The sequence below is a fragment of the Perna viridis genome, chromosome 9, assembly GCF_037379345.1.
Source record: "Perna viridis isolate PV_CMFRI_1.1 ecotype Kerala chromosome 9, ASM3737934v1, whole genome shotgun sequence".
NCBI lineage: Eukaryota > Metazoa > Mollusca > Bivalvia > Mytilida > Mytilidae > Perna > Perna viridis.
In genome coordinates, this window is record NC_142453.1 from 4331991 (window position 1) to 4355524 (window position 23534).

At 33.3% G+C, this 23534-nt stretch overlaps 3 protein-coding genes across 4 annotated transcripts; 2 read left to right on the plus strand and 1 right to left on the minus strand.

The window, feature by feature from the left end:
* The first annotated feature begins 8397 nt into the window (after nt 1-8397).
* Nucleotides 8398-13262, plus strand: LOC148606187 (uncharacterized). 2 transcript variants are annotated; one of them, XM_088544699.1, is made up of 2 exons: nt 8398-9090; nt 12272-13262. In XM_088544699.1, the coding sequence occupies exons 1-2, from the start codon at nt 8472-8474 to the stop codon at nt 12316-12318; spliced, it is 666 nt and encodes a 221-aa protein (XP_088400825.1). In that variant the 5' UTR covers nt 8398-8471; the 3' UTR covers nt 12319-13262. The 2 variants fall into 2 exon arrangements, with proteins under 2 accessions (XP_088400825.1, XP_088400824.1); XM_088544698.1 differs by lacking the exon at nt 12272-13262 and adding an exon at nt 9610-11409 and having other exon boundaries at nt 8401-9090.
* Nucleotides 13263-14468: 1206 nt separating this feature from the next.
* Nucleotides 14469-18097, minus strand: LOC148606188 (chondroitin proteoglycan-2-like). Its single transcript, XM_088544701.1, has 3 exons — nt 16333-18097; nt 15428-15573; nt 14469-14648 (listed from the first exon to the last, which is right to left on the minus strand). Exons 1-3 carry the CDS (start codon nt 16497-16499, stop codon nt 14575-14577), a joined length of 387 nt encoding a protein of 128 aa, XP_088400827.1. The 5' UTR covers nt 16500-18097; the 3' UTR covers nt 14469-14574.
* A 147-nt stretch (nt 18098-18244) lies between these two features.
* LOC148606189 (uncharacterized) lies at nt 18245-21821 on the plus strand. The gene is made up of 4 exons (XM_088544700.1): nt 18245-18421; nt 19152-19302; nt 20420-20565; nt 21108-21821. Exons 1-4 carry the CDS (start codon nt 18382-18384, stop codon nt 21224-21226), a joined length of 456 nt encoding a protein of 151 aa, XP_088400826.1. The 5' UTR covers nt 18245-18381; the 3' UTR covers nt 21227-21821.
* The last annotated feature ends 1713 nt before the right edge of the window (nt 21822-23534 follow it).

Consider the following 23534-nt stretch of genomic DNA (forward strand, 5'->3'; position numbering starts at 1 on the left):
AATTGATACCAAAGGTATATGCAAATAAGTACGATATGGTTGTCATTTGGATTCTAAATACCATTCAACTCTGTCAGAAGGTCTTAGCTTCAGCTGTAGTTTCCTCGTTCTTTCTTCAATTTTCTCTTTGATTTCACTGTAATTTATATGCACCACAGAACCAATGTCTTTTAACTCTGTAGACTGTTCATTGAATATTTGGTAATTATTTGCAAGTGTTTATATTACGTTTGTTAATCTAATCTTTCTAACATCATAAATGTTTGCCCAATTCTGGCACTGATGCGAATTTATCACATGCAATTCTGCCAAAGTAATAAGCATGACTTCTCTTTGTGAGTGGAATACTCTGTCTGGTTCAGTTGAACTTTTTTTTAGTCCAAACTAGAATTAGAATGCCCCCAGGTTTTGGTGGAGTCCGAGTTGCTCATTTACTTTTGTTACTTTGTATGTATGATTTTATTTATTGTATGCTCTTTGTTGTGTGCCTGTCTGTTTTCTGTGTCTGTTCTTTGTCCCTTGATTGCATTTTTTTAATTGCCGCTAGAATCTTGGTTACCTTGATTACTCGTTCACGTGTTATCAAACGGCCAGTTGCTTCCATTCCGATTCCCCTTTATTTTTAATACATATTGTTTTTTGATATTCTATCAGTCTCATGTTCACTTAAGAAAAATAAGGAAAATTGATCTCGTCGTTAGGATTTGACTTCCAAGTAATTACTTGATAAAACATTCTGTACGGAGGCGCACATTTCCTTTCAATAGTTGTTTTAAATTAAATAATGTAGTGACGGTTAACCGGTTCATGGAAATACTTCTTAATACAATAGTTTTTTTGTTTTAAGTACTTAAAAACGCAGAGATTGTATTGCATTATCCAAGTATTTATACCTTGTAACCTCCAGAAATAACCATCAAAGTGCTTTTAAAATTTTCCTTTTTAAGATATTGATAGGTCAATTTTAGTTGAAATGCACTATGGAAAAATGGCGGAAAATTTTCATTAAATGATACCATGCAATATACACTTTCAATGGAAAATCTTTTCAATTAGTCCAGGATGCAGTAATAACTTTGTCAATACTGTAATGTCATTCCTTCCATTTTATCAGTTGTAGGGCGTTCTACATAATAATTGGGTATGTATTTTTCTCTAAGCGATTTTATTTTACCATTATCATATAAAAATAATGATAGTCATCCCCTATAAAATTCATATGTCAGAGATTACAATTTCGTTCATTTAATGGATAATTTCAGTAGTAGCCCTTGTAAAAATCTATTGTTTTTAAAAAAAATGAGTCTTTTCCTTACAAGATAAGCATATCTTTAAGTTCTCTGATTTGTATAAGAAACATTGCTGACTGTGACGACATAGAACTAACTATGCTTGTCATGTAACAGTGTGGTGTTAATGGAAAAAAATCAACAGTCTGTATACTTTTACAATTGTAAGACTACCGGAAGGAAGACTGTCGTAAGTGAAGTTTTAATGAGTTAGACTATGGAACGTTTAATATCTCTGTGTATTACTATTTGAAAGGGTTGGGTTTAGTCGTGCATTTGGCAGACAAATGAATAAACCTCTGTTTGTTTAGTTTAAACATTTTTATTTGTAATTAATAAAATGGATCAGACACAAGTAAAATAACATACTTATGAAATCTTCTGAAATAATAATAACAACAATAAAGTATAGGCATACAAATTCACTAGTGTTTTTTTATGTTTTACAAAGTTAAGACGAGACAGTTAAAATATAACATTTGGTAATGCGATGAGATGTGATGTGATGTTTTCATAAGCTGAATAAAGGTACAAAATAACTAGTAAAATGTTTAAGAAAGGTATTTTGGGGTAATGTTGAGTATAAAATTACACGTAAATAGTCAAGGAAGCTTATCACATGTCGGGTAGCCTATAAAAATGGACGTGAATTTATTGACAGAGTTTAGTGTAAAACTGCAGTATTTTATCAACAAGTGACTTTTTATGGACATGACATCTAATAAGTCAATCTCACTAGGAATTTGTTTTTCTTATTAAGTGGCATGTTATGATGCTAATCTCGCGAACACGAAACAGTTATATCATGTTTAAAAGTAGAGCACAGTGTGGTATAAATAAATAGAAATGGCAGTTTAGATTCAGTTACAAAGTTTCATCAAAATTGTTATGCGTCAGTACTAGTGAAAATGGAATGAAAATTTATAGGTAAGATAAAAATTCTTACACCCAGTGATATCTCGAAAGAACACCCTTTAATTGTCAATTCATCTTTAATCATTGATGTGAAAAAATATGGATTTTAAAACATTTTCCTTGTTCTTTGTCGAACTCAAGACATTTTCAAGTATAGAATAAACATATCTTAATGGCCCGTCGATCTATCCCCTTTTTTAACACTCAATTATTATAAACATCTTCATTCTGAACACAATTTCAAAATTAACATTAAACTACAATATACAAAAGAAGTAAGCGAAAACGAAAACGGTATCTTCGTATCTTCGCTTTCATGCTGTTATTGATATTCTATTTTCAATCAAATATAATAAAATGATAGTAAGACTTATATAAAGTAATAAATTTCTTTGAGTTTCTCCCCTTTCCTTGTTCAACTAAATCCCACGTATCAATCTCAATTTAGCAAATTACTGTATTTACAAAACGGTATCCTCATAATGGAACAAAAGAGTGGATAAAAATATTTTTGATACAGACTCATATCGCAAAATAACAACATATATTTGCATTTAAGAGCAGATTTTCAAAGATGAGGTTTATTCGAGGATTAGAGAGCAACATACATAACACACAAAATTTTCTAAATACCTTGAATGACAGTAACCCTGGGAATAGTTTTACCTTGATACAAATTGCTAATATGTCTTTGTTCAATGTAAACCTTGATGTTTTCCCTAAGTATGAATCCCTTTAAAAATTGTAATTAGTTAAAATCTCGTCGTTGTCGAGATATTAATGATTTCATTTCTTTATCATTAGGAAATAGTAAATGTACCTTTCTCGTTGGTTTTACAACAAGAAAAAAAAAATTCCTGCCAATACTGTTTTGAAATTTGATGACATTTAACTCAACACAAATGGGTGTTACAACAAAACATCTGGAAAATTTACTGCATCGGAGGTCGGGTTCTACACCTTCCCGTGAACTACCGTTTCTAATTAAGACTTTTCTCCTGTGTTGATACACGAAGGGGGCGTAGTGTCGGAGAATGCCATTGACAAAGACACGGTGATAGTTTTGAATGAAAGTCAAACAATGCGTCAGGTACAGTCTTTCGCTAAAAAACCGGATCAATACATGTTCACTATTTTCAAGATTTAAAGACAGTAGAACAAATGTTTCTAGTGGTATTTGTAATATATGTAGGGTAAAGTGTGTTGCAGCGAGCTTTTACCTCTCATGTCTGTTTTCGAAAACCTTTAACCTGAATATCAATAAAATATTAAAAAGCTATATGTCATTTTTTAAGTTATCAGTTACAAAATTAAAATGACTTTTAAAACCGTTGGACACTACCATTACTGACATCTTAGTAATGGTGATTAGTTCAATGGCCAACTAATACACAATAATTGTTGCCGATGTAAAGACAAATTAAACTTAAATTACGTTTTCACTTAAACTGGTGGAAAATTGAAAAATTTCATAATTTCTGGTGTGATATCTTACACGATTTTCACCTCGATTGTGGTTATTTATAATAGTAATATAGTTAAAAATCAGAAGTTACAAAACCATTACATTGACCTCATGATTTTCATAGTAGAGAGTAATAAGCAAATGTTAAAACTTGCAGAACACTACACAAAATATGGTATTATAAAACCATAACAAAATCTTAAAAATAAAAACAAAAATAGTTTTATATAACAAAGCTTCTTATAGTGTATGCATAGTTAAGCATCAATAACGTTATCGTATTTATCCATAAGAGGATTTCAGTGATAAGATTGTAGTCTCTACTTTAGAGACAGCACTATTCTTTCCATTTTAATAAAGGTTAGATGAAGTTTCGTCAATTCAAGGGTTAACATGACAAGACTTATCAGCCTTGTGTCATTTTAATGAGTTCTTGATTTTTTTAAACAAAGACTTGCACTTCTAAATTTAAAAGGAACCGACAGTTTTCATCTTTTTGAAGGCTCGCAATCGTCGATTTAAAGGCACAAAAACCCATTTAAACCTTGATAATTTATCGCTTTCATATGTACACTTCTTCAGAAGTAAAATATATCATATAAACTGTTTTATATATTTTCGCACTCGCGTTGGCAAGATAAAGTAAATCACCGATAAAAGCAGTAATTTTCAAACTAGGAAGTTGACAGCAAGCATATACACTTCATATTCACTTTTAACGAGGACAGACCAACAATTCAAATGTTTTTCTTTGCCTTGTGTTTCTATTTCTGCCCGTTTATTGAAGGGTTTTGAAGCGTATTGAGTTATCTTTCCCTTAGTGAATTACTGAAACACTTGTTAGGTTTGTTCAAGTTATCGCCCCGCAACGCTTTGGGAGCTATACAATAAAAACTTTTCTTCATTCCTAGACAGTATCATAGTTTTGGCACGGGATGAAAAGTCCTTTTTGTTCTAAAGATTTATATAGTTGTGACGATGTTGGTTGCAGTATCTACGTTATTTATGACATTTGTCTTAGTTTCCTACGTATGTTTATAAAAAAGTCTATACATGTTTCATTATTTTTATTTTACAGAAAAGACAAAATATGCCTTTCTCGTTGGGTTCAAATCAAGTAAGAGTAATCTTGCTGCTAATACAATACTTAAATTTGACAATGTCAAACTAAACACGAATGATTGCTACAATAAAACGTCTGGAAAGTTGACTGCTCCGAAAGACGGCTTCTACACATTTTCATGGACAACGATTTCGTTACCAGGCCAAGACTTTACTTCCGTTCTAGTACATGACGGGGATGTTGTGGCAACTAATCCAGTTGATAGCGATTCATCGAATGATTATATGACTGGGTCGTCCACTGTCGTAGTGGAAATGAAAGCTAGGGAACAAGTATTGCTGAAAGTTTACTCAGGGGAAGGAGATTATCTGTATGCTTACTGGAATGATGCCATATACACTTGTTCAATGTTTTCGGGATTTAAGTTGTGAACATTTATAATCAATATAAGTTGTTTAAATTTATAAGTAGATATCATAAAATGTTATACTTAGTGAGACTAGCCATGCTAATGATTTCTTATAAATGGTCTTCAATAACAGATATTTTTCACGAACGACAGTTGTTCTTCTTTCGGGGTGTCTTTAAAGTGTCTGGTATGAAAGCATTTGACAATGTCTTCCCTTCATTTAAATGTTTTCTGTTAAATCAGATTCACTGGTATAAATAATATTATTTTTGGTAAAAAGTTATTTCAATAAAAGAATTCATTTTTACTACATGGTTCAAGCACACCAAATTCAGGTCTTCAAAAAACACGTAATAAGCGGTTTTTGAAAAGTTGTGTATTTGAACGTAACTTAATTATTTTCCGACGAGTTATGTTCATATAATTTGGTTTCTGTCTCAAGACTATGGTTAAATTAGTGTGTGTGTGTGTGTGTGTGTTGTTTTATTGTTTTATTACTATTTCTATACACTCTTAATAAATGGGAATAATCTCAACCATAAATCGTTTCACTTACAAAAACAAATCAATGAGAGTATCGATTTAAGTCCTTTGTAACAACATTAAAACAAACTAATAGGACAAACCGATTCAACTCTTTACACTGTAATGAATTATATTAACTCACACCAGAATATTTGAACAAGTTATTTCATTCTATCACAAGATGTTAAGTTATTTTTTAAACTAGTTAATAATAATGATATCTCTATCGGGATTGTAGAAATCAATAATCAAGAACTTTGGATTTTGAGAATAGAGTTGCGTTATTAGCAAAGACGATGCAGATTTTTATAAACATTTTGTCGTTGTCTACCCTTTAACCTACATGCCTTTTTATAAGATTGAACTAGTTCTACAATTTGGACAGGTTTAGCAAGCAAGCAGACAATATCTGACGATGGAAAAATATCTGAAATACAAAAACCATCAGCGCAATTTGACAGAAGAAACTTAGGAAACTTAGTCAGTTCACTTCTCAGCTCTCTTGAAAACAAAATGGTCATCAAAGATGCATCAACGGGTCAATTTATGTAAAGAAATTGAAGTGAAGTTCACACATAGCGATGTTGAGAAGACGGCTTCCGAATTACAACAAAAGTTGTTACATAAAAAAAGGGAAATGAAAGATTAAAGCTAGAACTAGAACTACATAATGATGGTTTTTAATGCGCAAAGTTGGTATACAATCACATGTTGGCTACATTATTAGAGTTTTTAATGCGCAAAGTATGTATACAATCACTTGTTGACTACTAAATAAGTGTTTTGTTATGCACAAGGTATGTAAACAATCACATATAGACTCCGTAATGAGAGTATTTTATGCACAAAGTGTGTATACAATCACATGTTGACTACATGATGAGAGTTTTTTTATGCATAAAGTATGTATATAATCATATTGGACTACATGGTGAGAGTTTTATTATGCATAAGGTTTATAAACAATCACATGTTGACTACATGATGAGAGTTTTAATGCGAAAAGTATGTATACAATCACATGAATGCTACATGATAAGATTTTTTTTTATGCGTGAAGTATGTATACAATGATATGTTGACTACATGTTGAGAGTTTTTAAGCACAAGGTGTGTAAACAATCACATGTAGACTTCATGATGAGAGTTTTTGTATGTGCAAAGTATATATACAATCACATATAGACTACATGGAAGATGATTTGGAATTGGTTTTTTCCACAAGTATGAGGAATCGCCTACAAGAACTACATATTTGTATATAAATGTACCTTTTTTGGGAGGGGTAACAACGAATGTATAATGATTTTTTAGATGGGATTTCAACTGACTATAGGGAAAAGTAATACAAAAGGTTGAAAAATCTCTGGTCTTGACGCTATTATATTCTGATAATAATCTAAGATTGAGGGTTTCCAGATTATCTTTAGAATTTTTCGTGATCCACATTAAATTGATGACACTAGAGGAGTCACCAGTGTCGTGGTAAGACTGAAGACAGTCTTTGTCAGCTGTAAGTAAGGAAGTTTATAGTTTCAAAAGAGGCTTCGTAGTACATTTTGCAGATTCAGCTATGAAGCTTTGTACGTATAAATCCAGCAGATCTTTCGAATTTTTCATCCTAGAAATTTATCCTTAAAACTAATGTTGTCCTTTATTGTTGTAAAAAATACGCACTCCACATCTTGCATGAAGCAATCATAAACATATTTAAAATAGTGTTAATTTATATTTCAATTTTTGTCGGTAATTAAAACAGCAGGGTTTATCATACAGAAAAATCTGGCAATCACAGGAGTAGACCTATTTTTGTATTTCTGGATTTTCCACGAGAAGACGCATCGGACTATAAAACTGTAACAACATAAAGATTCCAGCTGTTACTCTTACATCTCGGTGAAATCTGATAATCTCCAGTATATCATAAAAACGCAATACAATATAAAATGCAGCACTATCCCGGTTTCTCTGTCTTATATTTGACCAACATTACAACAATATTGTGAAGCTGTCTGACCAAATGATAGGGTGTCGTTTTTAATTTTCTTAAAAGTGGTCTTACTGTTTACTTTTACAGTGATGGGCGATATGTACAAGTACTGCAGTACAAATATTTACTGAAAATTAAGTTTTTAATTTTATTTAGTTTACTAAAAGCACGGTGTCTGGTTCCTAAGAATAAAAACAAATGTTTCTTTTCCTTTAAAGACTAATTTGCTGTGAATGAATTTCAGTTTTTCATGTCTGGTCTTTGTAACTGGATAACATTCTTTTGATTTCTGGTTCCTTTGATTACTCTCTCAGCATTTTCACAGTGGAGAAAGAAATGTTCATACGACAGAATCAGCGTAAATAAATACGTTAACAATGGTGCATGGTATATATCTTTGTTGTCGCATATTTCTACTTGGTATGAGCGGCACAAAACTTCAATACACTTAAGTCTGAGAATATTCTTAACTTTTCTGAATTTCCATGGTAAAACCAATCTAAGTTTTTGTAATTAATGACGTCACAAAAACTTGAGATTTTTTTCAGACTTTTTTCAAGTTTTGTGGCGCTGGGGCCTGAACATTTAAATATTGACGAAAGGACACAGCCTGGACACATTATCAAGTAATTCGTAAAACGGTTACGATTTGGCTCTACATAATCTAAAAATGATTAAACGACATATCAATGATAAAGAATAATAAATTGTTTATACCAAATTTGACCAAATGGGGATTGTTATAATCTTATCTGTAAAAATACACAAGGACGTTGGGTTTGCCTCTTGACTAGCACCTTACTTTAAATGCGGCCATGATGCAGATCTTAAATTTCGGCTTTTGTTTCTGTCTACCATTCTGCCTAAATGGATTTTTATTGGATGGCGCCAGATTTGGAAACGGAACAGGAACAGCCACAAACAGTCAGTTTCTAACAATGGAAAAATTTCTGGAGTACGAAAATCATCAACGTCATTTATCGGAACAAACTTGGACTCTGCTCACTTCACAGCTTGATGAAAAATTTAAATATCTTGAAAACAAAATAGCTACAGGCAACAATTCATGTAAAGACATGGAAATTAGGCTTAAACATGACGAACTAAAACAGAGGTATAGCGAGCTGGAGAACACAGTTTCCGATTTACAACAGAAATTATTGCAAACTGGAAAGGAAAATGAAAGATTGAAGTTAGAACTCGCTTCTGTATTTAACAATTCATTACAAAATAGAGACAAGATTCTTAAACTACAGGAATCGGACCATTTGCGTGCGAACTTTAATCTCTCAAAAGTAAATGATGATTTAACAACTGTGAAAATGGAAACAATGAACTTACTGCAAAATCAAATAGCAAGAAGTAATGACTTTATAGCTCTGCATAATGACACTATCAATATGTCAACACAACTGAAGAACTTGGAGCGCGACAGTAAGTTTAATCATTATTTTGTGTTATCAAAATTGTTTCTATATAACTTTCTATGATAAAGCAATGTTTGGTTTTCCTCCCGTCAAAAAAATACATTCTGAATTACTTCATGCTTGTTTTCCCTTTGTTGTTGCATGCTATCGATTCTTTTTTTATATTCCCGCTTGTATTGTTTTCTTCTGCGTAAAAACTTGTTTGTCTACAAGTAAGAATCGTAATGTCAATTCAGCTAAAACGAAAACACTTTAGAATTAAGTACGAATTTCCATCTAGTCTAGGTATTTTGTCGTTGTCGGAACAATACATGTCATATGAATTTTAGTCATAGACTAGTTTTCCTTTTGAAACTTTGGTACAATTTTTCCTTTGGTTAAGATTTTGTCTGCGTTATAGAATATCTTTTTTAAGACACAAAATTATGTCGGTATAATATTTTTCCCTATATTTTTAGTTTACAATTATCTTAGCTTTGATAATCCTTTAACATGCAAACTCTTAACAGCTACCCTTAAATTTCAGGGAAGACAAAGTATGCCTTCTCCGCTGGAGTGACGTCTGACAGACAGAACCTACCAGCTAATACGATTATAAAATTTGACGACGTAAAGATAAACGTAGGCAACTGTTACAACAAAACTGATGGGAAATTCACTGCTCCTGTGGACGGACTCTACTACTTCACGTGGACTACTGTTTCATACCCTAGACGTTACTTCACGTCGATATTTGTTATTGATAATAGAATCATTGCCACAAATCCAGTTGACAACAGTGGCACAAATGACTTCATGACCGGTACCAGTTCTGTTGTAGTCGAAATGACGACTGGAAAAAGAGCTTGGCTTAAAGCTCATAACCACCAAGCCCAATACCTTTATTCATCATGGGAAGGCTCCAAAAACACATGTTCTCTTTTTTCCGGTTTTCGAATCTGAATTTCTGAATCTGACTTTTTATGAGCAACTCGGCGGGTGTTTCTAGAAAAGCAGAGGACGCTTACCCTACCGGTGCATCTGGTCCATGCTCCCAGTTTTTAGTGGAGTCCATGTTGCTCATATGCTTTTGTTACTTTGTATGTATGATTTTAGTTACTTTATGTTCTTTGTTATATATGTCTTTTTTCCCTGTCTGGTCTTTGTCCCTGGATTACATTCTTTTGAATACCGCTATAACCTTGGTTTCCTTGATTACTCTTTTTCAATGCTTTACATTAACGATGGATTATTATGACAATAATCAGAATTGTTATCAGTCTATTTAAATGTCGGGTACAAAATCAGTTTTTGTCGAAATGAAGTAAGCGAGAAAAATACATAGTCTTTCTATAAATCAGACCAAAGGTGATTCGTGCAGGTCAAGAACCCACCGAATCCAGTTTTAATTTTTATTCAGAAACAGTCACTGGTCCCATTACCAATCTTAGTTTTTCATTTGGTTGTTGCGCTTTTGAGATAAAAATTATAAAGATTGTACATGAAATTTGCGCTTTGGAAGAGTTATCGTTCTTTATTTTGCTTACTTTGGTTGATTATAGTGGGAAATGAATATATGATTTTCTAAAAAGCACCTTGGTGGGTTTTTCTTCACCATGAGTTACTTTACCATTGGCAGTGTCTGATTTTATGTGGACTGGTATCTAAATACCGGATGTTCTATAACTGTTTACTTAATTTTTCAAATTACTAAAGAAGACGTCAACCATACTTTACATTATTCATTCTGTATTTCATTCCCTTAAGTTAATTGAACGATTAAGGATATCAAAAATAGTATCACAATAACTTACGCCAAAATAACTTTTTTACGCCGCCTCTTTTTTAGCTCAAATGTAACGCAGATTCTAATCATAATAATGACTTTGTTCTTGTATCTACGCCGTGGCTTGGCTTTTACAAAACACATTTTATTTTGAGTTTAAATCTTTACTTAATTAAGTAAAATGCTCGTTAAATATGTCCTATATTCGAGGTACACGAATATTCTTACGCAGGTCCGGCTATAATAAGTGTTAATATTTACAATCGAACTCACTTTTTTCAGTAATTTGGAAACGTTTTCCTATCGTGTTACAACGTTCACCGAGATATACATTTTATTTCTTTTGATATCTTCCAGCAAATATTTAGCCCTTCGATGGTTTTTATCGCACGATTTATTGCTTTGTGATATCAAGTTTAAGATTAAAAAATATGAAAAATGGCGCATATTGTATGACGATTTTTTGTCGCCTTAATCTGATTTTATCAATTTCCGATGTTACCAAATTGTCTGCTGTACTTGCAACATGATAATTTGTTATAAATGAATGATTTCCAAAAATGAGTTGTTAATTTATTTCTTGAAAATGAAAGTAGATAGAAACTTTCAGAAAATGTAAGTGTGGTTCTTATTACAAGGCCTACAAGTCATTGAGTTTCTGAGATGTATGGTAAAGATCCGTATGACAAATGTGTGGTCGGAATCGTGGCTCTAATATTCAGTTATTGCCTTTGAAAGATTTACCAAATACCAGTTTGACTTCTGCGGCACACATAAACGCTCCCTCATTCCTTTGCAGAGGATATAATTCTACATAACTTGCAGATAATCTTAGATCTATAATTCTCTAGCTTTGAAATAGTAAGCAGTATACAACTTTCAATATTTATACTCCATATCATCAAAAGAAGGCTGACAAACTTAATTGAATGCTTCTTTGTACAAAATATCGGCAAAACATACCGAAGCATCAAAACAAAAGGACAACCATTCAGGGACATTGAAATCCAAGTACATTACCAAAACGTGCAAGCAAGATACAGAGACGTCATATATAGTAGAAACAAAATAAAATAACAAGACACACAAAAGAAAACTAAAGATGTACACGCAGGTATCCGTAACGGATTACAGGCCGTGACAAATCTTATTTTGTGAAAAATAATTCTGAATCCAACACCAGATATACAGATGGTGAAATCATATCTATGGTGAACTGGCAAGTTTTCTACAGATAAGAGGAATCTAATGGGCGCCAAATTTGTATTTCTTCATACAATTCTTGATAATAGGAAAAATAAAATAGCAAAATATATATGTTACTTAATGGACACAATCCTTTAATTTCAGTTTCTGCTTTGTAGATGATGCTATGTTACTAAAACAATCCTAGATAAATTGATTAGATTATTTATTTATTTAGAGCTTGAAAAGAAGGATACCACAGGAACGTCGAAATCTTCCTCTTAATTTGGCCATCAACTGGAAATCGACAGAAGAGAAAGGATCTCAATTGAAAGATGACAACGCAACCGCATTGACTTACCCGTTGTCAACTATCCCTTCTTATGTACTAACATTCCAGATGCTCTTGCAAGTGACGCTTTAATCAATTACATACATTCCTTTTGCTTAAACTTGTGACCTTAATACTGAACCTCTAGAAAAGGCTGATCATTTTATACAAAATATACTTCGACAGGGTTATGTTGCCCACAGGTTATGGTAATCCCTCCAAAAGTATATGGTAGTCACAATGATTAATCAGGTCTTTTTTCTTTATATTATGAAATCGACCTTAGGATTTACTTTCTCGTCCGCAAGGCATGACATTAAACAAACAGCACGATGGGTATGTTGCAAAGAAACAGGAATTAAACATACTATCAGAACACCTGAGATTACCAACAGTTTTGTTGTGGTTATTGCCACTTGTTCATGTGTGCTTTGTCTGTTGGCTTTTGTTGTCCCGGCCTTTGAGGAATTGTCTTCTTATTGCACCAGTCTAATTTCTTTATCATATATCAGCGAAGTTATATGTATTAATCACTAAATGTTGATAAAGTAGAGGGACAAGATTTAACTTCTTTAGATTTCCGCATATCAGTCAAAAACTGCTTCAACTCAAATTTTATTAGCTCACCTGGCCTACCATAGGCAGGTGGGTGAGATATTTGCATCACTTGGTCTCCGTCGTCTGTTGTCGTTAACTTTTCTTTAAAAATCTTTCCCTCTGAAACCACTCAAAGGATTATAATCAAATTTGGTCACCAGTATCTTTATGGTATCGTCTTTGAAAAATTGTCGTTCCTTGCTTTAATATGGAATACAATAATGTAATAATTTGGAATACCCTGGTAAAACTGATGCTGGTTTTGGCTTCCTATTCCGATATTTTTTCTGTTTCGTGCACTTCTTGTAAACAATTTACCCTTAAGTTTGAATTTACTTCGCATTTGGTTCTAATGCTGCTGATGAGAAGCTACCCTTCAATGTGTCTTCTAATGTAAATCTTCTACATGTGCAGAATACTTAAATTTGCAATGTTTTGAGTTTAAGTTGTCATTAGGTAAAGAGGGATAACTCAAACTTCATTTTGGAAAAATCTTAACTTCAAGGAGTAATCAAGGGAACCAAGATTCTAGTGGAAATCAAAAGAATGTAATCCAGGGACAAAAACCAGTCATGGAAAACAGACAAACACAACAAAGAACATAAAACAACTAAAATAATACAAAGTAACAAAAATGACAAGAGTATGTAAAAATGTATAATTTAAACATAAACATAACTTATATTTCCTTTATCTAACATTCAAGTCAATAAGTTTTGTAAATCCGAATCAAAAATGTTGTTTCAGTTTCATATGCTCAAGAATTCTAACAAATAGGAACAGGGTCAAGTTGCTACAAGATTGAAGTCATCACTACGAAGTTTTATCATGAACTCGTTGATCGTCACGGTGTATCCATCTGCACCATGCAAACTGATTTGTTCAACGTGTCACAGTCTTCCTTTCCTCTGTCGCCTACCCCGGACTTGACTTTTTATGAGCAACTCGGCGGGTGTTTCTAGAAGAGCAGATGACGCTTACCCTACCAGTGCACCTGGTCCATGCTCTCAGTTTATAGTGAAGTCCGAGTTGCTCATTTACTTTTGTTACTTTGTATGTATTATTTCAGTTACTTCATGTTCTTTGTTGTGTTTGTCTGTTTTCCATGTCTTGACTACATTGTTTTGATTTCCGGTAGATACTTGGTTCCCTTGATTACTCTTTCAATGATCAAGTTATCTTTTCAACAAGGCCTAACATAGTCACAGTTAGATTAAGTTTTAAGAATACCTATTGTTAAAGGATGTTTTTGACTTTTTTCAGCCAAAATCTTGAACACTATAATAAATAAAAAGAAACTTTCAATTGATGAAAAGATCCTTATGATAAAGCTTACAAACGTCCCTGTGGTTTTAAGTTGCCCTCGAAAGGCGAAATATGAACCAGGTGAGCAAATCAGGTTATTTGGAACCTCTAGTTTGTTCAAAGTCAACAAATGGCAACAGTTCATCTTGAATAGAATGAAGAACTTCAAAAGTAGAATGCTTTATTATTCACAAATGTAGGCAACACATATAAACATCACACATTAACACTGCAAGATAAGTTCGGTCACGATACTGAGGTAGTTTACATAGAGGTAGATTTTATATTCTGCATCAGTCCTTGATTGGTTATAATAAACCACATGGTTTGGTGACGTTAGATGGCCAATCACACACCTGATTTCCGGTATTAAATACCAAACCTAAAAAGAAAGCCATAGTTGAAATACTGTTCAATCAGTCTGCGTTTTCCAATATATATTTGATACTTACATCTAACTGGATTTGATAAACGTTATCGTATTAAACACTCAAGGTAGATAGTCTCCCCTTAACTGCAGTGACGTCACATCAATAGCTTTTATAGATGATGCTTAAAATTCATTTAGTTCATTAACGATGCTTTCACATGTAACCTCTTAATGCGTGCATTCTCTGCCCGCTTTAGGGATGGGAAATTGGTAGCTGTGAAAATACTTTTGGAAACTTACACATGTATCTCAATTTTTCTGCTTGTTCTTAGGCGGCAACCATTTGATTTTCTGGGGGGGGGGCTATGGGTTGTTTTAAGAAAAAAAATGTTTCTTTCTGAAAACAGGTGGAAATAAAATAATTTGACTAATCATTGGAGAGAAGAAAAGTTTGTTTCAAAAACATGACCAAAAAAAATAAATCATGCTGTCTATGTGAAAGGTGCTATGCATGTGGTGAGATGACAAATAATAGATTGTTTTGATGAAATATTTTCTTGGTTTTTGATTGGCCCTGGAATAATTGCATGTTATTGTTGCTAAAGGGAAAAAAGTTTGTCTCAGAACCACCCCCTCCCCCGAGAATCAAACGGTTGCTGCCTTAGGTCTTCATTTTTGTCTGTGTCGCTTTTCATTCCGTATTCTAGTAAAATCTCATATTTCTGACAGAATGGTATCATGAAACTATTTGTGTGAGAGGGAGGTGTTAATATAACGGTACAAGAACTTACCAGCAGAGCAAGGTGTGTGACCCAGGAATATTCCACCCTGGCATGTGTAAAATGATCTACAGTTCAGCTCTATATTAGGGTAGCTGCCATCACTCAAATGATAACAGTCTCGGTATGTACCACAAGGAGGAGGAACGTTGAACGCACTGTAAAATCAAATTACTACATGAATGTGTGCTTTTTCCGAAAATTTCTCAAAAATGACCTTGGACTAACATTGTAAAACATAGGTCAACGAATTCAATTTTGAGATTTTATATGGATTCTGCAGGAAATTTTCACAGTTTCGCTTACTAATGAAAAACTGGTAGAGAAAATGTCTTTAAAATTTGTATAAAGAACAACTTATATGACATCATTTCATATTTCATAAAGAACATCTCCCCCTTGAAAGAAGGTTTCTAAAATTAATGTTTGTAATTCTACCACTTAAAAAGACACATTTTTTCATCATTTCAAACACTATTTGCGCATGGATAATACATACTTCTGTATGTTTTTGCAAGATGACAGTAAAGAATGCTCAGTGAAATAGGTTTCATCTAACTTAAGGCATCGGGAGTTTCTCGTGGCCATTATGAATTTGTCGTCCATCAACAAATTTAATGCTATGTTTGCATGGTTTTATCGAGGTAAATATTGGTCACACAAATTGTCATTTGTGAGCTTCGAAAGACATTTGTTGTTGACAACGCTTGTATGTAATTATGTCGATAAGCATACAATTGTGTACTGAGATTCATTCTTAAATAATGGGGAAAAAATTATTGTTTAGTACAGTCAATACTTGATTCGAAGCAAGCATTATTTTTACAAGTTACTAAGTGATGTTTTCCATGCGTTCAATCAGGAAAAAATAATTATCAAAGTTTACTACAGCAAATAATATAGAATTATATTCTTACTAATCACACTGGTTGGTTTCTGGATTGAATCTCGTTTTGTTCTGGCATGATACAATCTCTGCTGTACCGTTAACACAACGTGTAAAAGCTTTGCAGCCTCGTTCATAAACACCGTCATCCTTGTCACTGCAGTCAACTGACAGTATCTCTACAATACAAATCGTCATAATATGAGACAATTCTCCCACAAGATATAAAAACGCAGGAGTTACTTGATGACAAAAACTGTCATGGTAATCTTCCGCAGCGCTTGCTCATTAATAAAACAATAAGGTTTTTCACGTGTCGGAAACCCATTTTCTGCTCTCTTGTAGATATTTTGGGCCCAAAGTATATAAGATCCTTAACATTTATTTTACAATTTTTGGGATTTCTTTATCATTGAGCTTCGTTCGGAACAACACAATTTGATTTCGATTTTCAGTTTAGCAGTTGGTCAAGGGGTATACAAATTTATCCTAGTTTCCTCCTAAAAGAAATACAAGTAGATGTTTCCTAAAATTGTAATACCTCCATTGTCTTTGAACCTTAACTTGGGTTTATAAAATGTTATAGTCTAGAAAACAAAGGTTTAAAAATGCCTTACAATAGTTAATGAACTTTAAATTGCATTAGCTTGTTAAATCTAAAGAGATGAAAAAGAGCATGTAAAATGCAACAGGAAGATCGACTTAATGTTATAATTCATGGAAATATAAAAAGATTAGGTTCAGTTGGGTAATATTTGAAAAACAAGAGCAAGAACGCATCATTTACAAACGTAACTGAAAAGTCATTCTATGAGAATTTTGAATCATGAAGCCTTGCTTTAAATATATTAGAATACATTGTAACTTACCGTGAAAAACTGTTGAAAGTAAAACAAAAATCAAAAACAAAGTTAAGTGTTTGAATTCCATCGCTGTGTTTGGCGATCTTTATGACAGATAGTTCTTATCATGTCCATAGCGTACAAATCCCTTCATTAACCACAAAGACACGATCATAATATAATGTCAAGTTAGGCCTTGGTTATAAAATTGGTAAAGGCTGGAATTTTTTGTATCGTTTCAGCATTGCAACATAATATTGATTCATGGAAACTTCAATATTAATAAACGCGTTTATTTGTTCTCTAGGCTGTAGGGTATGTCTTTTAGTGAAATTTACCTTTAGACCTATTATCAAAGCAAATGAAACCAATATGTATGATTTAGTTACACTCTTAAGTTTATTTTAACACGTCTCTAAAATGTAAGTTACATAGAACACTCTCCTGCAAATTTAAAATATACCTTCTTCTAAGAGTACCTTGTCATTGCTTCGGCGAGAGGCACCAGAGGTCTTTCGGAAGGCATCTTGTTTCTATGTAATCCACACTGTTAACGAGTTGCTTTGTGTTGCACGAGCGTAATATGTTTTGAACTTTGTGTGGGCTTTACATGCACAGTAAGCATGGCTAGAAATCCGTTTTAAATGCCAAATAGATAAAAACAAATTGTTAAAAACATTTAAATATGTAATTCATTAAGCTGTTTTTGTGACAAAATTGCATAATTTATTTAAGCTGTATTTGTTTAAAAGTTAAAAACAACAAAAAAGTCTAAAAATGTGTTTTTGCAATGAATCACTGAAACTTGCAGACTCTGATAATACTCCCACAACTTGCACCGAGATGTTCTCTTGTTCGATTATGCCGTATTAGACGATTCCTCTGCTTCTAAGTTGTATACGTACATCTACGTTAATGTCAACTAAGACCGACTTTAAACGGTTAGAGATGGTTATTATCACAAATTAAACATCAAACGAAGAGGGAAAGAGTTAGCGTATCTGTGGGGTTATGTTTGTGTGATCGTAAGGCGTGCACTGTTTATTTTAGATGATGGCTTAGCGTCAATACCGGAATGAGAATTTGTTCCACCCGAATTACATTTCGGAAATGATTCGTCGGTCGCCAGGTGGACTCTGTCTCATACGATAAGTATAAATTAAAACTTGGAAGTCTGAACAAGTCACGAATAACGGGGTCATCTAAGTCGTTCGGATCAACGGAAGAAAATCAGAAAGATGCAGTTTCTCGGATTAGCAGTCTTATCAACAGTTCTAGGTAGGATTATTATGAATGTTATATAATTTTAATCTTAATATGAATCAAACTTTATAGAAGCATTTTTCAGACATGAAACAACTTAATTCTATGACAAATCAATAAAATAAATTACTAAGTAATTAGCGTGTTTGGCCGATAGCACAATTTGACCAAAAATATCAAACTTGACTTTTCGGAGCATTTCAAAATTGGTTGTATATATTTATTTTGCAAAATATAACTTGTACTGATGCCGAAAAAAAATCAATGTATTATTGCCATGTTCACCTTCTGAAAACTTTGCAAGAAAGACTCGAAATTTACCTTTTGCTTATCATTGTTTATTCTTCACATCCATAATTAGTGTGGTGATTAAATACTTATTATGCCATATTTAAAACTTGTACTAATGCAGAAAAAAACAAGGGGGTGGGGTCTTAAGAACCCCAAGAACCCCTCCCCTTTTGGCTACGGGTGTGGTATTGTTACGTTCAAACGTTTGAAAAATGTGTAACAACGAATCGAAAACCAAAATCACACAATCCATATATCACCACTACAAAACATCATCGAAAATAGTCACTGGATTTGTTTTTTATATTATTGAAGAAAAGATGTCTCTTCACTCTTCATGGTCAGTTTCCTTCACTCTAAGACAACTTAGCATTTGCCAAAAAACCAAAATGATGTAGTTAACATATAAATGATAAAGTAGTGGTACACACTTAAAGTCTTCCTTATATTCCAGTGGCATCCCTGGCTTTGGACTGCTCAGTTCTACCTGACGGTATTTATGAGGCCGGATGTAAATCTTACGCCAGGTGCACCGGTGGTGTAGCCTCCATCGTAGAATGTAAACAGGATCAAGTATATAACAATGCCACCGGGGCTTGTGACGAGTAAGTTTGATAAAGTTTTCATTCGGTTAGCCATATTGAAAGTTTTTTCGTAAGTGAGTTTTACCATTTATTTTTAGAAAGTATGTAGTACACTGAAGGAAACCTGCCCTCTTTGCTAGAAAATTTTGTTAATGTTGCGCAAAACTGGATAGAAATTAACAAATTAAAGCCTTGAATCCTTTTTCAATTTCTGGACCTGTCCTTGATTTACACACCTTTTACCTATGCCTCACTAACTTCATATTGAGCGAGACGAGGACAAAGTTCTGTATAAGCAAAATTCCTATATTTATTCATGAAATCTTCGAATAAAGAAAATATAACTTATACTCGGCGTCACATAAATAACATACTGTTAAAATTTGAATAAAAATATTTTCTTCGACTTTATTGACACCAACCGTCGTTTAAATTGTCTTAAATGACTTGCTCATTCGTTTAGCCAAACAGCTTCTCAAAAACAAGTCGCTTATTAGCTTAAATCATGCGTAACAAATCCTTACGGGAAAATCCCATACTAATATCCGCCATGTTGGTTTTTACGGGACGATTTGTTTACAAACGAAGTGCGTAAGTTCCCGTCGAACTCCGGTGACAATCGTCTGCTTGATCAACTTCTCGGTATTATACGTTGTTCGCGTAAAATAAATCCGAGATATCCGAAATAACGCCGAATTGCATTCTGGGTTCTTCGGTTTTTGGACAAACCATTTAAACGTAAACAACATCTCCTAGCAACCCGATCACTGTAAACATGGCCGACTTTTCACAATGTAAATATTGCCACCTAGAATTAAAATCTGACCGGAATTTAACGATTCAATGTTTAGGGAGAAGCCGTTTGGCTAAACGAATGAGCAAGTCATTTAAGACAATTTAAACGACGGTAGGTGTCAATAAAGTCGTAGAAAATATTTTTATTCAAATTTTAACAGTATGTTATTTATGTGACGCCGACTATAGTAATTATGAACTAAGACAGGTTATTCGTAAATTCGCGCATATGGCCACGCGAGACATCTCAATTACAACAACCGTATTGTTCAATGTTGGTCTGTTTAGAATGTAAGAGTAATATTAAACATCAAACTTCGACGTTTGTCGCACTTCATTACAGTATGGTTAATGTTGGCGCTCCATGTGGAAAGCTTAGAGACTGCACCGGAAAAGCTGATGCTAAATATGCTGACATCGACTGGAATTGTCGTTCATACTACACCTGTAATACGGAAACATTCATGGGACATAACCCATGTGCTGCTAGTAAGTTAACGGAAATATTCCATGTGACTAAGCTTAGTAAAACATTAGAAGCGTCTCTCTCTCTCTCTCTCTCTCTCTCTCTCTCTCTCTCTCTCTCTCTCTCTCTGTTACTTTATTCATTTCAAAGTTCAGTTATACTCGCGACAATTAGAATTTATAGTGAAGTAGAAAAAGGATTTTTTGTTCATATCAAACTTGTGTTTGTTTGTTTGTTTGTTCATCTGTTTTGCCCTGTCTTCTTTCCTCTTATTCTTCATCTTAAACAAATACAACTTGTGTGTATTACATCGTTCTACTACCACAACCTGCACAGGTCTCCCTTTTGTTGTAAAATTTTGTTATTTCGCAGAGCTTGGGTAAAAAAGCAAATAATAGCCTGAACTTCCCCTTTTTCTGGAACCCCCCTTTTTCAAAATGTGTGAATCGGCCCCTGCTTCATTCATATCTTTCTACCTTTCATCTCTCTGTTGACTAAGAAGTGATCCTGTGTTTGTTTTTGTTTGATTCAGTTTTTTAGTTTTTAAACCTGCTTGATTTTTCAGATCTCGTATTCAACGAAAAACTGCAAACATGCGACTGGAGTAACCACGTCGACCCCCCATGTGGAACCAAGGGACAAAACCCCGTTACAAAATCAGCTTTCGGTAGAAGGAGGCGATAAATTCTATTCCGGTGATAATATTTTAAACATGAATTCAACTGATTTTGGAACATGAAGAGACTCAAACTGAGATTACTTTTTAATGGGAACTACTGCATAAAAACTTTATACTCGTTTATGTGCTCTCGAGGGTGAGACGAGGTTTATATCAATCCAGAAGTCTTTTCAAATGTGCTTTAAATTTTTTGTATGTAAAATATAGTTGGATTAATATTCACCAATCTCTATAACTTTACATTCTAAAGTTTATATGCATGCCATTTTCATAACATTTAAAGAAAGTAAATAACAGACGCATTCCAATGAACTATTTAACTTTTAACATAACAGACTCTTCGTTTTGTCGTAAATCTCGCTTTCACCACTGGACGACATGTATTTTGTTTTCTCTTCCAAAAACTCCACACTAAATTAACATGGAACAATTAAAATGAAAGGAAGTATTAACAATGTTCGTCTTTATTATTAGGTAATGAAATTATAAAGGTTCTTAGTATATTACTGTGAAGTATATCTGTGAAATCAGTGTTGTATAAATTTTGTAATAGAAATTATATCATCTGAAGAATGTATTAAATATTGATGAAACTTTGAATTGGCTATCTTTTTAAAACGAATCAACACGTTTACAATGAAATTCATACTTCTCTGTACATGTTGCTAAATGATCCTAAATCGTTCATAATTCTTGTGATGTATGAATTAAAATCAAATTCAGAACTATTACAATGTATTTTGGAGCTGTAAAGAAATATAATTCGTGATTTTTTTACGATTATAACATAAGTTGATTGATTGATTGATTGTAGTTTTAAGTCCTTTCCTTGAACATTTACATATCTTAAGATCTGTAGCGAAAGTCGTAATATGTACAGGTCTCCTATTTCCTAGACCACAGGGATTCCTATTACATTTAATAAATCGAGAATGGATATGGTAAATATGTCAAAGAGACAATTATCCCATCGGGTGAAAAATGTTAGCTCAAGGCCATCTATGGGCCTTCCATGAATGACGAGGAAACATACATAATCATTACCGAAGTAGGCATCATCGAGAAAATTTACCAGCATACAAATAGCCCAACGCTTTTACACCTGCTCCATAAATAAAGGGGAGGTTATTGGAAAACAGAACCGAGTACTACAATGCCTTATGGCAGCAGTTATGACATCAAAGGTGTTGGAAATCTGAAGTCTTTAACGGAGTGGAGTTTAACACCCATCAATGGACTAAATGTCGTTACCTTAGATCGACCTAAATCAATATTCAAAGATGAAGAAGCTGCAAATTAAAATGTCTCTCCTCTCTCCGTGAGAAATATGTTGTTGTCAATGCAGACAAAGCCACTAACAACATTGTTTTGTATGCAAAGTGCATTACTTTGAAAAAAGAACTAGAAATCAAAGATAATTCGAGTATTCCACCAAATGCAATACATTCGACAAAGTTGAAATCCTAGCTAACAAATTCTTTATGGTCTTGTCGAATATTCCTTCAAGTGAGAAATCTGAGGAATTACAATATTTGTATTGGATTCCAAAAACTACGTAAAAATCCATACAAACAAAGGTACATTGCGTGTTCATCTAATTGATCAACAAAAGAGCGAGCTGTCTGTGCGGCTCATCAATATTTTGTCCACAGTGAAGGAGGGACAACAGACATATTGTGAAACTGTTTACTCGCGTAGTTATTTAATTATATGGGGATTCATTTAAATAAACTCGCTCCTTCGCCGAAGTTTATCGTATTGAATATGTTGACTTTTGAACCTTACCCCACGTTAAGTTAAACCGTCTAAAAGAAACATCCATAAAGCATTTAACTGAAAAAATAGCAATTCTTACAAATGTGTTGTTTTAGGGTACGATTCTACACATTACTCCTACAGAACAAAAATACAAAAGCTGCTATACCAAGCAACAGGTTTAGTTTTTCCTTGACAACATATTTGTCACTTTTGGAAGGACAATTTTTCTATAAAGTAACGGCATTCCAAAGGGCAAAAATTGTACCCCTCTCCTGGTCGATCTGTTTCTTTATTCATATGAAACGAAATTTCTTCAAAATCTTGAAAGACAATTGTTTAAGAGTTTCACATCGGAAAATGACGATGTTGTCTCTTTTAATAATCCTAAATTTGAAAAATAGCTTATGTTTATCTATCCACCAGAACTAGAAATCAAATAGACTACTGACACAACTTATTTTGCGTCATTGTTAGACCTTCGCCTCAAATTTGACGACAAGTGTCATTTCAGTACAAAAATGCATGACAAACGAAACGATTTTGATTTTAAGATTA